Consider the following 17,881-nt stretch of genomic DNA (forward strand, 5'->3'; position numbering starts at 1 on the left):
TTTGTTAGAGCAGATGTGAGTCATGGTCTTATTTTGCTGTCAGAAAAGATTTTTCTTTGTGTCTTGTGCTTATACAAGGTAGCAGAGTGGGAACAGTCTCAGTCTGGTGGTTGTCATACCCTGAGCAGCTCTGTGGCAACTTCTACCTATCTGGTCTCTGTCTTGAAAATCCCTAGGAAACTATGGGAGCCCTAAGCAGCATTGTCCTCAGGTGGGTACAAGCTGCAGCCTTTGATCCAACCATCCTCAACTGGTAGGAGAGTCTGGTGGCTGAAAGTCATCATTGGAACCTTGACAGCCCTCAGCCTTCCTAGTAGCAGGGAGGTGCTGATCCTTAGCCGGGGGGAAGAGGACTTGTGAAGGAAATCCTAGGCTAATGATGTTTCCTTGTGTTCAATAGAATGCTCCTTGTATAGAATACACCATATGTAGAATGCCCTATGTATCATTCAGTGGTGGAGGACTACTCCCAGTGATCAGTGCTGGCCCGTTTCTAATTGCAAGCAGAAAAACAACATCTTTCAAATGCCAGAATTAGAATCTGAAGGCAAATGATACAGCTAGGTTATGCAAAGGTTGTCCCTCACACATAAAATGGGATTTTTGAAACTCTTGGACCTAATCTAGTGTTGTTTTCCTACTGCCTTTTCTGACCTATATGATATGTGCAGAAAGTACGATAGCTGGCACGTGGGGGCAACAACACCCTGCATTAGAAACTAGCAGAAGAAATTGGAAATCTGTGTTCAGTGATGGTTCTGTAACCTCATTGGGATCATGGATGCAGGAGGTTTACTTGGGCAGCTGCTTTAGATGCCTAAGGGCCTTTTAGGAAATAAAGCAGGAAAGACCTTCAGGGGTGGGTTCTGGTATGCTAAAAGTAGCTTGAAGTTTGAATGCAGAGGCTTTGTTTTGGGAAGGCACTGAATTGGTCAAGGCTTTATAGATTGAGATCAGAGGGGAAGCCAGCAAGAAGGACATTAAAGTGAACCTTCACCAGACTTGGACTGATCAAGTAGAGAAAGTAACTAACACCCTTGAAGAACTAGAAGCTTCACAATTACAGGCCTTGATTCTAAAGGAGAACTTTAGTACTTGAACACCCAATAAAATGGCAACATGTCCTCCTGGTAGAAATCCTCCAGAATACTCCTGGAGATTTTAGGAATAAGTTGATGAGAGTATTTGCATATGCTGGGTAAGTTTACATGGGAGGTATTTAGCTGTGTCTGGTATTCATAGCAAGCAACTGGCTAGAAATGCAAAGGTTGAGAGTCGCTGTCATTGCAGCATCAATGAGATGGAGTTTGAGATTCTGAAGGAACTAATAAGTAGCAGAATAAAGAACAAGACTTCAGGAGAAAAGACTTCAGGTTGTTCAGTGATCTGGTTGGTAGGATTCTGAAGGACTTCAAGGCTTATGAGAGCTCATTACCTCCATGGACAACCACCTCAGACAATGAATAATTTATTCCAAAGTGCATGAAATTGTGCAAGTGTGGCAGAAGACCAGCATGTATGGGCTGGGAGCTCCTTAAATCCAGAAAGAGAATGTGCAATAACTCACGGAAACAGTCAAGACACATGAGAAATATACAGAAGGATTGCCTGGATGTGTAGGAGAACTGTGAAAGCCCAAATTTGGCTGGAGCTGGAAATGACAGGGAATGAAAAGCTGCAAGCAAGGCTTCCACTGGTATTCGCAGCAAACATAAAATGAAGGAAAATTGCAGGCCTTCTGTAAAAAGTTGAAGGGAACCTAGTGGTGAAAAAAAAAAAGAAAAAAATCTGAGGTACTCAATGCCTTTGTCTTGCTTCCTACTGAGGAGATCTGCTGTCAGGTCTACCATGTCCCCTTCTTTAGGGGAAGTTTGAGGGAGTGAATTATTACAATAAATTTGCCTAAGGACTGTTTTAGACAGTTTGACATACACAGGTCCATGGCACCAGATAGGGTGTATCCATGGGTGTGGAGGGCGAGTCATAGTTTAACCCCAGCTGGCAGCTAAGTACCATGGAGCCACTTGTTCACTCCCTCCACTCAGGTGGGATGGGGAGAAGAATCAGAAAAAAAGTAGTGGATTAAGATAAGAACAGTTTATTTAAGTGTTGGAACTTAGAGTTTCAGAGTAAAAGAGTAAAGTATAGTAATAATAATAATATTAATAATGAAAAGGGGAGGGAGACAGATAAAACAGAAAGAAAAGAAGTCATGTCCAGTATAGGTGCTCAGCACCCACTGATCTGTGTTGACCCTGTCTCCCAGTAGCAATCAGCCCCTTACCAGCAGCTCCCCCAGTTCACACACTGGGCAGAGTTTGGGTCAGCTGTCCTGGCTATGCTCCCCCCCAGCTTCTTGTGCAGCTCCTTGCTGGCTGAGCATGAGCCACTGAAAAGTCCTTGACTTGGGGTGAGCACAACTGAGCCACAACCAAAATATCAGTGTGTGATCAAGATTCTCATCCTGGATCCAAAATACAGTGTTGTACTGGGAAGAAAATTAACTCGAGACAGGGAGCTGGGGGATGCTAGTATGGGACCACTACCTCTCCTCAGAGAGTTGTGGTACTGTGTTGGGTACCAGTTACTGGGGGAGAAGTAACTTCTTTAAGAAAAAGGTTCCAGGAAAGTTGCTGTAAATATTATATGACCCCCTTCATTTTCATCCCCTGTAGAGATGTGTCTGCCCTACACAGACCATGGCGGGGGCGGAATCCTATAATATATTCAGCATGAACTTGGGTATTTAGACAAAGGGGGCTCAGTCTTGAAGGATGTGGTCCTGGGTTTATTGTACATGAATCACCGGGGGCAAGAAAAGAGATAGAAATGTCTTTCGCACTCTCTTTTAAACCGAGGGGGAAGGAGATAAGGGGGGGGAGATTTTACAGCCAATAGGATCAAATGGAGGGGAGCGGGAGGTTTGGAAGGGATTAACATTATACAAAACCAAGGGTGGGTTCATCCTCAGGGACATACCATATATCTTAATGCACTGCAACAGAAAGTAGAAATGGCTCAGCTCCTTCCTCTCCCTTTGGGGTGAAGTAGTCCTGCGATATGAGGCACCTTAAAGGGATTGAGAACAACCAGCGTAGATAAAACAGAGACCAAGCTGATGGATTTTTTATCCTCTGAGACTATTTGCTTTACAGAGAGCCCTACTTGTTGATTTTGACTTTAGGAAAGATCTTTGTATGGTCTGAAGTATCATTGTCGTAGCCAAAATAGAGAGGTGTACTGGTTGGGTGAAATTTAAAGTGAATGAAAAATTGGCTGAAGCAGTGAGCTTTGAGGGTAGCAGCCAGCAGTTAGAAGTCTGACAAGTGTCAGTCATTAGAGATTGTTTAGGACTGTTCAACATACACACAAACAGCCTGGCAAGGTGGAATAAATCTTGTCAAGTTTGTGGATGCTAGTACATTGTGGGAAGGGGAGATGGTCAACATGTCGGAAGGTAGGGGCTCTTCAGCAGGATCTCAGCAGGTTGGAAAAAGAAGCTGAGAAAAACTAGCTGATGGTCAGCAAAATCCTGGGGTGAGAGGATCCATGTGTCGCAAGGACTGAAGAGGGTCTGGCTAGAAAGCAGCTGTGCAAACAAGTCTTGGAGATCCTGATACTGCAAGAAAGGTGTTGAGACAAGTTCTCACATACAAAATTCATTAGCAGAACTATAGCCGATAGTATTGCTTCTAAGGGTGACGGTTATTTATTTTGGAGGAAAGGAGATCAAAAAGGGGAAAGAAGATCAAAAAATATCAAAAAGGGAAAACTTAACATTGGCCAGTCATAAAGACTAGTAATGGGTTCCCTAGACAGGCATCTTCCCTCTGAGTGTCCTCTCCAGTGGAGCAGGTGGTGCCCCCTAATATACTTCCCATAGTAACTATAGCTTTCTTCATGATATGCTCAGACTTCCTGTGGTTTTGGGTTTCTTTTCTGCTTATGGTGCTGTTGATGCTGATGGAAGTGTGCTTTGCTGAGAGGCAACTGTGGGGTCACTTCTGAGGATTTGTGTGTGCATAGTTGTTGGGTCTTCCCATCAGTGTCAAAAGTGATAGGGTAGGAAGTTAGGACAGATGCGGGAGGGAGTGATTCCCATGCAGGTTGCAATTGCTTTCCAGCACTGCTTTAGGGGTTTGTAGGTGCAAGGCTCTGAGTATAGTGGAACAAGAACTATTGTATGGGAATAATCAGGAAAAGTGCCACCACACCATGTGCAGGGAGAAATCATGAAGGCACTTGTGGAAAGCAGGTGGCAGAGGTGCAGAATCGAAAGTCCTTAGGAGAACAAAAAGTTCAGGAACCTTCAGGTGCTGTGCAGCAGTGATGAACAATAGATTGAACATGAATATGTAGCGTATTCTTTTATTGATTAAGAGGATTTACGGGCTCCTTTACTAAAACTGCAGCCATTAAGTTCAGGAAACTGATCTTCCTCTTTTTGTGCCACTGGTGGATGGCATCAGGAATACCATATATAGTTTGGGGCTTGACAAGTACATGGAAGACACTTAAATATCACCGGGAGACTAGTGGCTGGAGCACAAGATGTGTGATGAGAGAATGAAAAAGCTGGGTGTGTTATCCTTGGACTAGGGCAGGGGAATGGGATTGTTCCCCTCAGCTCTGAAGTGGTAAGTGGTGGCAAGATTAGAATGAAATTATGGAGTGTCTATCAAACTGCAGGTGCGGTGTGAAGAGGATTACAGATGCGTTTTAGGACATAACTATCATACTTAGTGTAGTTGAACATTACCCAGACTACCAAAATGTAAAACTGTCGTGGATTTTTTTAAAACTTGATATGAGATCTTGGGCAGCCTAATGTAAGTTTGAAGTTGATGCTGCTTTGAACGCAGTTTGGACCAAGTGATTTTTAGAAATTCCTTTGAACCTTAACTATTCTGTGATTTGCTAAGAAAAACACTTAACAGAGATGTTACTTAAATGCAAAACATGGCGTGTAGATCTGGAAGTGTTACTGGCTTGTCATTGTAAATGAGTGTGTGACTCACCTTGTCGTAAGGTGTTTTTATGTAAAGAAACTCAGTATCTTAGGCTACATTTTTCTATTTCTTTAGGTACCAGACTGTCAGAAAAAGGAGTCCAACAATACTTCAGATGATGACAACTGTGAGAAGGCTGAACTAAATGCACACCAAGCATTTGTTTTTGGGCAAAATTTAAGAGATAGAGTTAAGGTAAGCACGCATTTGTTCTCTTGACTAAGCGTTTATGAAGTACTGTGAAGATACTATATGAAAAGGTTAAAACCAAACCTCCATGTATATATGTAAAATTAAAAGCTATGAACACAGTAGAGTTGACTATTTAATAAAACTAGTCTTCTGGACATTTAATAAATGAATTCTGGTAAGTAGCATAAGAAGCTTTTTCAAATCATGAGTAACAGCTAAAGCTCAGTAGAATGTGGTGTTTTATCTTACAAAAACTTTTGGGTTAGAATGAAGTTGAAATGTGGTCATAAGATGTTCCCATGCAACCAGGACTTCACAGAAAATATGGAAAAACAGGCTGAGCTTGGACTCAAACTTCTGCATAGAATAACTGAGTTGGATTGTTAGTGTCTCCTGTTGAATACAGGTTTGCTCAGATGTCCTAGCATAATAAAAGAAATTGTAATATTGGGCCATAGACTTGTCTTATTGTAGAAAGCATTTGTGGATAAAACTTTGTCTTTAGGAAGAATGAGTTGAAAAATTTGTGGTCAGTAATTAAAATTGTTGCTGTATACTTGTTGTTTTTCTAGCTAGGAGATGAAAGCGATGAAACAACTGATGTGCAGAATGCTGGTCTTCTGACATCAGATGTACCTTCTGCAACAAACTATTTTCTACAGTATATCAGTTCCAGGTGAGACTACAGGAAAACCAATAGAACAGTTCTCCGTAATCTTTATTGATCATTCTTTATGGTTCTGCTTTTTATTAAATGCAGGGCATAGACTGGGTTAGTGGGGACCCAGGCTTCTGAAGAATGAGATGGCAGTCTTCCGATCTGGGGGAATCCTCAATCATCTCATCAAGGGAGATGCATTTGATACTATTTATTTGACCACATCCTCACCAAAACCACTTCAGGAAACCAACAAGCATGACATGAGAAGTGTTCTCATGAATGAATAGAAACAGTGATGGACTAAATTTGAGCTACCAGTTGAATCTTGTGGAGATCTGCACTGTATTTGTGTTGTTCAGTAGGTTGCACATATGATACGGATAAAAAGGAAGAATAGTTAATTTTTTTTCATGATAGCTTTTCAGAGTGCTCTGTATGCATAAGTAGGAGCCTAACTGTGGGAGGTTTTTAGGAGAACTTCTGATGAGGCAATAACTTCAGAAGAAATGTGTAGGTAAAGTGAGGCAGTCGGGAGAAAACTGCTAATCCTGTCTTAGGTAGTGATGAGCTCTGAGCTGAGAGCCTTCACTTGAGGCTAAGGTAGTGTCGTGGTTTTAAACCAGTAATTTAAAAAAAATTACTTATTTCCTGCTGAGAGATATGGATTAGAACAAGAGCAAAACAGGCTTAAAACTTAAAAGGAATAAAGACAGTTTATTAACAAACTACAAGAATAAGAACACTAGAATAAACTTCCAGAAAACTTTTTTATCTCTCACTACTTGACCATTTCTTTGTACACATGACAACATAGAGACAAAAAAACTTTAGAACTTTGGTGGTTAAAAACAGTCTCAATTCTTGCTACAGTCTTTTCATCAGTCTTTGTAGAGAAACAGAAGTCTCTTTCTGCTAACTTATGGAGTTTCTCACAAGAAAACTATTTCTATTGTAGTTTTCTATTGCTCTGATGTCAGCTGCCCGGAAATCTGTCATCAGTTCTTCTCCTCTCATTTCACACCACTCTGAGGTGTGTATGGGCTATGAGTTTAGGGATGTCATTTTAAGGATAAGTCATTCAAAGGCAAAAGTCTTCTTCATCTGTCTCTGTGAGCTTTCCTGGAAAACATTTTTCTCTTTGCCCTCAAGGCTTCAAAATCTTCACTCTACTCAATTCCAGCAACTCACAGTATTACAAGTACTCTCTCTTCTCAAAAGTCCACACTTTGAATACTCTATTCCTCCCAATACTCTGTCATGAATTAAAGGAGTCTTTTTAAACTACTATTATCCATCTCCATAGCTTTAACAGAAAGATATTTCAGCTGTAAAGCACCTCCTTATTCTCTCTTTCTTATTTAAAACTTAACTCTTTTCCTCACTGTTTTTGGTGGTTCTATGATGTCTTCTTTATGTTGATTGTCTCTTTGTCTTTCTTCTCAAAAGCCGGAAACAAAAGAGGACAAGAGAGCTCTGACTGTACTTCTTAAGGGGGTGTTCACAGGTTGAATTCACTTTCTAATGGTCAAAAACTGCTGTCAATTTTAGAAATGACTGATAATTGGTCAGGAGAAAAAACTCCCATCAGCCACCAGCAGTTTCAACTTCCTTAGCTCTCAAAACCACCTTAAAGGTAAAGCTACCCCATGACAGGTAGTGATACAGCTCTGTGAAAATGCTAGCTTAGTAGTGGTCAAAAAAATGAAGTAGTGTACAGAATGAGAAAACAGAAGACACAGAGCTCTGACTTCAGGTAGTAACTGGGAAAGTGTGAGGGAAAATCCCACCAAGAGTGATGAAGCAGAGCAACGTCTCTGTTCCTGTAGTAGGCTGATCGTCAGATTGAAGCAATGAAATAATCATAGGAAAAGTGCTGATACATGCTTTTTTTGTCCTTATATTTGGCATTTTTAAGGTCCTGTTCACTATGAAGGAGGCAGTAGGCAGTTTTGCAGTCAATGAACTTTTGATGCTGAACTTTTCAGATGTTGCACTGGAGAGGCAGAGAACACCTTTGCCCTCTTGTTGCCAGATCAACGTCTTACCAATAGAAAGAGTCAGACTTGTTCAGTCAAGTTTGGCAGACAATAACTACTGTTATGTGGCCTTCAAATACTGGAATATTTTTTTCATATTTTACAACTTGTGACATCTACTGTCATTTCATTTGAGTCTTTACTTTGGGAGGACTTATTCATGGTGAGTCAATTGCCAGAAACCTGGTTTTGGACTTGTCTTTAAAAAAATAGTGTCTCTAAGGGGAGTTGGCTCTGGTTTTCAGCTAAGATGGCAAAGCATTATGGTAATCAACTTGTAAAAGGAAACTCCTCCCTTTGTGTAACACTGTCAATTCTTTAAAAACTGTAAATGTGCTAGTTGGGATTGGCCACATTGAGTTTCCTGTCAACATTTGGAGCTCAGAACTGTGGTATTTAATTCCGTTAGTAGGTAAAGCTGTCTTCCGCTGAGGATCTCCTTCGTTCTAGCAATCTCCTTAATAAGAGGTAGCAACTCTACATGTACATTTTAAAGGTTTGTTTGGTTTCGCTTGAATCATGTAGATCATGTGAGTCCCCATTTTCCAAACTTGATGAAATGCACTTAGGCTTGATTCACAATGCCTTTTGTGTGTTCACTTTATGAGCAAGCTGGTGTTCTAGAAAGGTATGCCCGATGGGATACCTTCAACCAATCAGTCAACCATACCAATCAACCAGCTTGTTAAGTCTTTTGACTCTGTAAAAGAATAAAACTCTTGTCCTTCCTAAATAGGATTCAAAACCTGTTCATAAAAATACTAATGAGAGGAGAATGTTTATTCTATAAGGAAGAAGTAAGATTTGATTGTGAAACTTCTTGGAGAGGCTGTGGTATTGCAGCAGTGTGACAAAAGGCATTGCTTACTTACCTTTGCTACCTTTGCTTCAGTTACGATATTGGAAGTGCTTTTGTTTCAGTTCTTTCCCTTTCTGAGAGAATTGTCCTAAAAATGTGTAGTAGTTCAAGTCTGTACATGTAGAATACTGTTAAAAAAAGGGTATGTTATATGATTAGACAATAAGCTTTCACTTAGCATTCAACATTGCTTTGTATGTTATTAGTTATCTGAAGGGGGAGATTTTTACAGAGACAAAATCATTTGCTGTCATTTGGAGAGAATTCTTGTTCTGTAAAACTAGGATGTGCTCTGGTGTTAATTTTTGCCTATGTTTGTGCCAACCAGTGCTTACTTTTCTAAAGCCAGTGACACTCACTTTCTGAGAAATTTTATTAGTAGAAAATAAGAGGTATTACTATCTGTCTTGTAAAACCTGGCTTATTTCTTGGGTTTTTTTCAGCATAGAGAACTCTACGAACAGTGCAGATGCGTCTAGCAACAAGTTTGTTTTTGGACAGAACATGAGTGAGCGAGTTCTAGTGAGTATCCACTATGTATGTGTCATAATTTTGCCAGCAGTTTGTTATGGATTCTCACTCAGGAATTTTGAGAGCCTTTAATTACACCTGCCGTTTGAACATGGGGGATTTTTCAGTGGTTTCCCTTGAAGGTAACTTAGTTTGAGTGTAGCACAGGAAGTTCATTATGAGCTGTTGACTGCCCAGCAATACTCTTCAGGATTTCCCTGCCAAACTCTCTAAATATAAGGAGAGACAGTGGCCTCTCTGTAGTGCACGTGGTTCTTGTGCCCCAAGCATTTTGTGGCGCAGCTTGTTGCTTTAAATGGCTGTTGGAGTATAAGTGTTAGAGGGTATTTTATGTTTGTCCTCAAAATTGAGAGCAGTTCAGTCATGTGACTCCCCCTGGGATGGGATTTCAAGCCCAGCAGTAAAGCAGCTGCCTCAGGACTGAGGTGTGATTCTGGAAATACTGTTTATGATGTATCAACCTACGGTGTTGCACTACTTGTTGCTGTAGGATTATGGTTTTTTTGGGGCTGTGTTCTCTTGGGATACTCTTCTATGAGGAGTTATTTTTATTTCAGTTTTGTTTTAGGAAAGATTCTCTAAAGGTTCATTTGCTTCTTGTTTCTTGTGTTTATTAATATATATCAAAAGACTTGGCAGTCCTCTCTGGACTTTTCGCTTAAGTTTAACTCATTATTGCTTGGCTCAAGTTGTCTTGAAAAGCACAAAATGGCTTTGAAATACACAGCTCTTTTATCTTTATACTTATTTTTACCTAATTAACAGTAGACACATAAATTATTTTTCTTAGTGACTCAATGACTTATCACTTGTGTGTTGCATTGCAGTATTTTTTATCTAATCACTTACTATTACTCAGAAACTTCTAGAAGAAGATGGAGAAGAAAGAAGGAAAAGAGACAACACCTTAAATCCTCTATCTTGTGTTCTGTTCTCGAAACTAGCTTATACTCTAAACTTCAATTTTTTCACTCAGTGACTTAAGAAAACTCTTTAATTTACACACAGTTTTTCTATTTAACTTCAACAATTGTTTTCATGGTGTTATATGAAATTCAGTGTTTTCTTGGATGTTAGAGCTAGGCATCAGAGATAAGGGCACACTCTGTGCCTCAGACTCTAACATAAGGAATAACTTTTAGTTCCTCAATATTTCCAGCTGTTGTTTTTATTCGTGTGCTGAAACAAAATGGAAACATTTAATGCTGAGCGTTCAGACCTGTCTTAACTACCAAGCAGGAGTTCAGACAATTATGCCATGAGTAGCTGTAGTTGAAATTTACTTCCTGTGTTGAGCAAAGCAAGTCAAATAGCCTCAAAATTAGGATTGAAATTTTGTATCAGTTCAAGGGAAAAGAATTTGAACTGGTTTTTAGGTCACACTCCATTTAGTTCCTTGGCTGAGGTAGTAGGATAACTTTGACTGTGAGAACATGTTGTCCATGAGATCCTTTTTTTGCTGTATGGCTTATAAATACTGGAGCTGCCCTCAGTACTTGATCACTAGTCCTGTTTAGCAGAATTAGTGTATGTTTTTTCTCTTCTGTTTACCTCCTCTTATTTCTGTGATAGAGTCCACCAAAGTCAAACGAAGGTAGTACAGAGAGTAATAAGGAGAATGCTTCTACAGAGTCTGGGTCTGAATCATCTTCTCAGGAGACCACACCAGAAAAAGGTGAAAAACAAAATATTAGTAATGGTAGTTAATCCCTTTTTAAATTACTGTGTTTTTCAATATCCTGTTACTTTTCAAAAACATAAAATTTTTATGTTGCCTTTACTGTCTACTGTAACCAAAGATACAGGCTGGGTGTGGAAGTTGCTAGATGCTGTAGGTCCTCTAATATTAAACATGTACAGGCTGCACTGTCTTTTTCCTTGTCATTCTGTGGTAATACCTTCAACAGAATAAAATTAGAGGGAATTAACAGAACTGGTACTAAGACTTGGAAGAGAACATAGGAGAAATGTGGCAAACTTTTTTTTATTTTAAGTGACTGAATTTCTGAGTCAAATGTGTATTGCATTGAGTGGGTGCCCCACATGTTGCTCGAGCTCAGAACTATTTGCTGGATCCTATGACTTCAAATTGTCGTGATACTATGGAAATTGTGGGAACTATGGATTTTCTTCATTAAGCTGCTTGCAAGGCCAAATGAAACTGGAAAACTAATTGCACTGTCCATGCGTAGGCACAGCTGTATGGCTGGCAAGAGTATCAGTACTGCTGGAACATCTACAGATAAGCAAGTGTCTGTGCAAAGGTTTTGAACTATTCTGTGTAGGGACAAAACTTCATGAGAACTTATCTCTTTTGTCCCTTATGCTTGTAAAACAAGTATTAGAAGACAAGCTTTAGCTTCAGCTTTAAATTTCAATTGTTTTTTACATGTTCTATTTTAAGGTCGGTCTTCTATACTTTTCAGAAGGTCTCAAAATCATGGTGTACTTGTGTGAGACCTTTGTATATCGTATAAAATTTCATGCTAATCATTCTCAGACTCTCAAAATGTTGTTCAGCTAATAATATTTCAGAATCACTGGCAGAGTCTGCAGCAGCCTATACTAAAGCAACAGCAAGGAAGTGTTTATTAGCGAAGGTAGAAGTGATTACTGGGGAGGAAGCTGAAAGTAACGTGTTACAGGTAAGAAACTGATAGAGGAGTTTTGAGTTTGTGGGGATTTATATGGATGTCCAGTGAATGCACACCATCTGATTCCCTACAACTCAGCCTTCCTCTATATCTCTAATGTATTTTCTTGTGTTAAAATGCAAACTTTTGATATTTATATCAGATCCTTATTTATTAACTTGTTGTTCATTCTTTTTTAATTTCCTCTTTCTGAATAAATTTTAGCGTCTTAAGGATACACCTGGATGGCTTATAAGGATTCTTTCCTGAATCCATCACATAGAAGCTTTTATTTTCTATGAGACAATTATTTGAAGAAAATTTAAATGAACTAAATATTTTTAAGTTCTTTAATTGTTGTACTACTGAAGATTTTCTAAAACTTGGAATGGACTATTTATGCCAGCAGTCTAGTTTCTTGCAAAACAGAAACTATATCACAAACACTCAGGAATTTGGCTTGAGGTACTTAATTGAATTAGTGATGTTGTAGAATGATATTTGGTCATGACCTAGACTCCTGATTTTAATCGTGATATATTTAGCATTGTAGTTATTCATTAACTTAAATATACTTACTAACTCCAGTATATCCTGAAGAAAAATATGTAGGGTTTTCATATAAAATAAAGTGGTATATGTATTTTTTTCCCATCTCTCTTTATCTTCCAATTATAGCTTGTCTTTTTTTCTTGAGATATTTTGTTTCTCAGCATTTGAACAGTGTTATTTTCAAGGGTAGCTTTTTTATTCTTACAGACATAATGCTCTATTCTCACACCAAACAGTTCTACTATCAGTATCTAATGCCTATCAGTTATACTTGTATTACCTTACAAAATTATACTCTATAATGTTTATCTTCTTGGACTTGGTTTTACCAGACATAAACAACCTTTAAGTGGTTCTTCTGGTACATCTCTGTTTCTGTGTAATTCAGAAATGTCTGGATGCTTCACATAATTGAACAAGACACTGAAGAGATAAGAATCCTGTTTTAGTTAGGAAAACTACAACTTTTGGCAATTGTTTGTATATTTAATAGAGGACTGACTTCCATGAATATGTTGTAATTTAACAGACCTCTTGCCTAACTTTAATTCTTTTTTCTTATGAAATGTAATGCATTAAAATTCCAAATGGGACTTGTACAGACAGAACTATGGTAATGTTGCAGAAACATCCAGAGCTAGATGTTTTGGGGTGAAGAAAGTGAGAAGTGGAATGAATGAAAATGGAAGTATCTTTTCCACTTAGTGCACGCTCATCTGTGGGGAAGTTGAGGGGTGATGATTTGAGGTATAAAACTTCAGGAATAACAGTGAAGTTGGATTAGAGAGGGCAATACAGAGTAGAGATGTTTGGCGTGGAAGAAAAAGTGAGCTTGTAAGTCAAAGAGGAGTATTCCTACTGTTTGAAAAAATACATACACTTTTTGAATTTTATAACCTCTTAACCCTGCAAGGAGGCAGTAAAAATACCTCACTTATTAATGACTTTGTGTGATTCAGGCTTTGGTAATGAATTGATAATGAGCTAACATGTTTGTTCATCCTTTGCTTCTTTACAGGAAGAATTTTGCTTTGCTGTTATTATATTTGCTGGGTCTTCCCAGCAGCAAATACCATTTTCAGTTGTGCAGTGTATACCTAAGGCTTTTAAAAGAACTGACTGATAAAAAGCAGTCTCTTAAGACATTAAGTTACCTCTGTGAAAGTTTATATCTTACCTGAAAATTACTTGTTGTTTTGATCCTGAACCCTCTTATTCTGTAAGAATATATAGCTTCTTTTAATAAAACCTGATGAAAACAGACAGCATATTTTGAGAAATTTATTGCAAAGGAGAGGATGACTGTTTTGGTTTCCACAGCTATAAAAAAATTCAGTATGAAATCTGAATATTTTTTTAACCAGCTGTAGGTTACTAAGAAATATATGATTACTTAATCAACCACTATGCCATAGAGATATTTTCTGTAACGTATTTTCTGTTACAGATTCAGTGCAAGCTGTTTGTATTTGATAAAAGCTCTCAGTCTTGGGTGGAAAGAGGTCGAGGGCTCCTGAGACTCAATGATATGGCCTCAACAGATGATGGAACATTACAGTCTCGACTGGGTAAGGGGAAGCAGGGGAAATGAGATACTGGATGACAGTCATGCTATTTTTATAAGGTTCTTCCTTGACACCACGGCAACATTCACTTTAGTTTGTCTTAGCTCCAGCAGCTCAGAAGCAGTTTGGACTTTTTTTCTTTTGCTTCAGTTTGTGAATATTGCCTCCAAAGAGAGTATCTTCATACCCTTCTGTTGCAGCAGATGTTCTATTTACTTTGTCCCCCCATAAAAGAAAGCCATGTTTAGTAACTAAAGTATTTGCCTAGAAACTGATGGTAATATCATTCAGATCTGGCTGTTTTGGATGGGTTGCTTGTCCCCATCCAAATGGGTGTGGAGGAAGTCTGTTTGAATAGTGCGTGATTGTTCAGACTGTCAGGAATGTGCATTAGCCTGAGATTATCTGCTCAGATACAACTGCTGAACTTTAATGTATTAGCATATAAGGCTTCAAACTAAACAGCTTTTGATGTCATTTATAATCTTTAATAGCCTTGTGCTTTAAGCCCAGACTGCAACCAAGCCCCTTGCAGCTGCTTGCTCACTCCCCCTCCAGCAGGATCAGGGAGAGAATTGGAAGCATATAAAAGTTAGAAGACTCGTGGGTTAAGATAAAGACGGTTCAATAAAGAAAGCAAAATTGGTGCATGCAAACAAAGCAAAACTAGAAATTAATTCACTGCTTCCTATGGGCAAGCAGGTGTTCATCCATCTCCGGGACAGCAGGATCCCATCACACGTAATGGTGATTTGAGAGGACAAATGTCATCACTCCAAACATCCTCCCTTCCTCTTTTTACCTCTGCTTTATGTCCTGAGCATGGTGTTATATGGTCTGGAATATCCCTTTGGTCAGTTTGGGTCACCTGTCCCAGCTGTGTCTGCCCCTAACCTCCCACATACTCGCATCTTCTCATCACTGTAGTAGTATGAAGGTAGTGTGAAAGGAGCAGAAAAGGCCTTGGCTCTGTGCAAGCACTGCTCAGCAATAACAAAAACACCTCTGTATTATCAACTGTATGTTCAGCATAAACCCAAAACACAGCTCCATACCAGTGATGGGGAAGAAAGTTAACTCTACCTCAGCCAAAACCAGCACAAGGCTACATTCTTCTCATTTACAGCTGTGACAAAAGCCCAAGAGGGCTTATTTGTAGAAAGACTGAAACCTTTGTACAATAATAAGTGTCTTGACTGTTTTGAGCTTCTTGATGTGTCTTTTTCTACCTAACTGATCTTGTAACTTGGCTTTAGTGATGAGGACTCAGGGGAGTCTCAGGTTAATCTTAAATACCAAGCTCTGGGCTCAGATGCAGATCGATAAAGCCAGTGAGAAGAGTATCCGGATCACTGCCATGGATACAGAGGACCAAGGAGTTAAAGTTTTTCTTATATCAGTGAGTACTGTTTTTTGTTTATGTCTTAACCGTCCTACTAAAGTTGGTGCATACTTAAACTGTAGTTGAGGTAGCATTCCCATTTTTCTTTGCACCCTACACTGTCTTTGCATCACCCCTGCCCCAAAGACAAGGCACTTGGCAGATTTGCTTGTCTAAAAAGTCTTGCTGGCTAGTTGTGAGTAAATGCTACATCAAAAGCTGCCCTAGGAAGCCAGGTTGTCCAAAGCATTTCCAATGGAGTCATGGCATCTTTTCCACACATATTGAGAATCTAGCTATAGTGTTTAATGCAAATTGTTTTCTGATTTAAGAAAAATGGGCATTATTTCATAGATTTTATGCAGTAGTTTAACCAAAATTATTGGAACTTTCACCACAGGAAGGGTCTCATTGTCTGCCGTGTGGGAGGATGGATAGGTGTCCACTGGAAAGGAAACACTAATACTGTCAAAACCATCATATTAGTACTTAAGGGTTACACATTTTAACTTTGATTTTCTTTTGATGCAGAGTATTAAAGCAATAACAGGATAGTGAAAGTGATTCCTGTGCTAAATGTGGAACGGCCATCCCAGTCAGAATTACTAAAACACTCGGGATCTAATCATACAGTCAGCAAGAAAGGTTGTTCATTCCCTAAAGTGCTTACAGATTTGGAGAGGTCTGAACACATTCTTTTGATTTACGCTGGCTCTACACAAGATGTTGCAAAAGAATTAGTGTTCCTGGGGATCAGAAATTGAGAGCATCAACAAATGGTCAGCTTTCCCTGGGGCATTAGGTTTGTAGGGCTGGGATCTGGAGTCCCACAATGGAACTTAATGATACCAAATATGCATTGATGAAGAAAAATAAATGAAATTATTGGATTGGTTTTTCTCCATATTTTTCTAGATTTGAAAGTTTTGAGTTATTCTGTCATCAGGTTATTCACTCGTGATTTTAGTATTGATATAAAGTATCTTGTTTGGAATTACTTTTTCATTATAGTTCATTGCAGGAGAATTTTGCAGATACAGAGGTGAAAGATTCAAATGTCAGATGCGGTGTATTGAAACTATTTTTTATGAAAGAATTCGACAGGTTGTCAAAAATGCTTCCCTCTGAAACAGATTCCTCAAAAAAAAACTGGAATGTTTGCCTGACTGTCCATTGAGTTTTCTCATTATAGCTCATATTGAAATTTTATGCCAGTGCTTCATGAAACAATTGGCTTGGTAACAATTAACTAATGTGTGAAGTTGAATTATTGACAAGCCAGCAAAAATCTGCAAGATTTTAATTGAAGGTCTTTTTAATATGAGCTTTCGGGTGGTGTCAGGAAAGATGTGTGATTTCTTTGTGAAGAAGGCTGTATGAGATCAGCAACTACTGGGTATGTTAACCAGAGAAAGTCGGAGCTAAGCAGAGGAATATACTCTCACCACTAGAGTTCTGTATATCTAGTGTCTTGCTGTGTGTACCACAGCCCATTCTGACTGGTTTGAAAAACACTTTGAGAAAAAGTATATTGTGAAATTTGGCATAACTGGTGTCATTATGTCATTAATCCATTATGTCAGCAGTGTTTTATTGTGTTACAATTCCATGCACCTTTTTCTTATTTCTGAATATTTAAAAATGCAGGCAAGCTCTAAAGATACAGGGCAGTTGTATGCTGCATTGCACCATCGGATCTTGGCCTTGCGCAGTAGAGTGGAACAAGAGCAAGAAGTCAAGAATGTAGCACCTGAGCCAGAGGTAACACAGTCAAATGAGGAAGACAGTGATGATGATGTCATTGCACCTTCAGGATCAGTTGGAAGTGGTAAGTAAGAAACAATGGTGTTTCCTGTGTTCCATGCATTTTTCTGTGTCATTTCTTAATGCAGACTCTGCTCTTTGTGTATGTCCATGGAGTAGGACTATTGCAAAGATTTCCTTTTTGAATGCAACTACTTGCTTCTTCTCCAAACTGGTAAAAGACCCCTGTGCTGCCTCTGAGTTACATGTCACAGTTTAGCAGAGGTTTTCTGTGCTTTTTATCATATATAGGATTTCTAAGGGTGGTTCTGAGTTTCATTTTTGCCTTCATCATGGCCAAGACTTGCACATAAAACCTGAGATGACTCAAGATCAGTAGACAGCATGCAGACTGACCTTTCAGTGGTGAGCTGTTTGGAAAGCAGAAGGGTTTACAAAGGAGTATGGAAGGATTGTAATGTTTCTTTTTTGTGCATGAGGAGACCATAGTTTAAGAAAAATACTAGTCTTCAGTTTGAGGAAGGCTTCTTTTTGTACTCTCAACTTGGAAGTCACCTGTGCTTTGCTTTCTTGTGGCTGAGAACATCCAGCCTTTGACAGTCCTCCATCCTGATTCACAGAAGGGGAAAAAAAGAGGAACGAATATGAACAAAAGCAGTGGGAAGGTTGAAGAGGTTGGAAACTGAGTTTTTAGGTTT

General features: G+C 39.0%; 1 protein-coding gene across 4 annotated transcripts in view; it reads left to right on the forward strand.

Annotated features, from left to right (window-relative positions):
• The window catches only part of RANBP3 (RAN binding protein 3), a 63,081-nt gene that overhangs the window by 34,808 nt on the left and 10,392 nt on the right, over window positions 1–17,881 (forward strand). For all 4 annotated transcript variants that reach the window (XM_058858592.1, XM_058858595.1, XM_058858596.1 and 1 more), the window contains 8 exons: window positions 5,085–5,204; window positions 5,774–5,877; window positions 9,201–9,279; window positions 10,861–10,963; window positions 11,809–11,933; window positions 13,921–14,041; window positions 15,295–15,437; window positions 17,067–17,247. In XM_058858592.1, the coding sequence (XP_058714575.1) occupies window positions 5,085–5,204; window positions 5,774–5,877; window positions 9,201–9,279; window positions 10,861–10,963; window positions 11,809–11,933; window positions 13,921–14,041; window positions 15,295–15,437; window positions 17,067–17,247 (976 nt within the window). The remainder of the gene's footprint in view (window positions 1–5,084; window positions 5,205–5,773; window positions 5,878–9,200; window positions 9,280–10,860; window positions 10,964–11,808; window positions 11,934–13,920; window positions 14,042–15,294; window positions 15,438–17,066; window positions 17,248–17,881) is intronic.

Source organism: Poecile atricapillus, chromosome 28 (genome assembly GCF_030490865.1).
Source record: "Poecile atricapillus isolate bPoeAtr1 chromosome 28, bPoeAtr1.hap1, whole genome shotgun sequence".
Classification (NCBI taxonomy): domain Eukaryota; kingdom Metazoa; phylum Chordata; class Aves; order Passeriformes; family Paridae; genus Poecile; species Poecile atricapillus.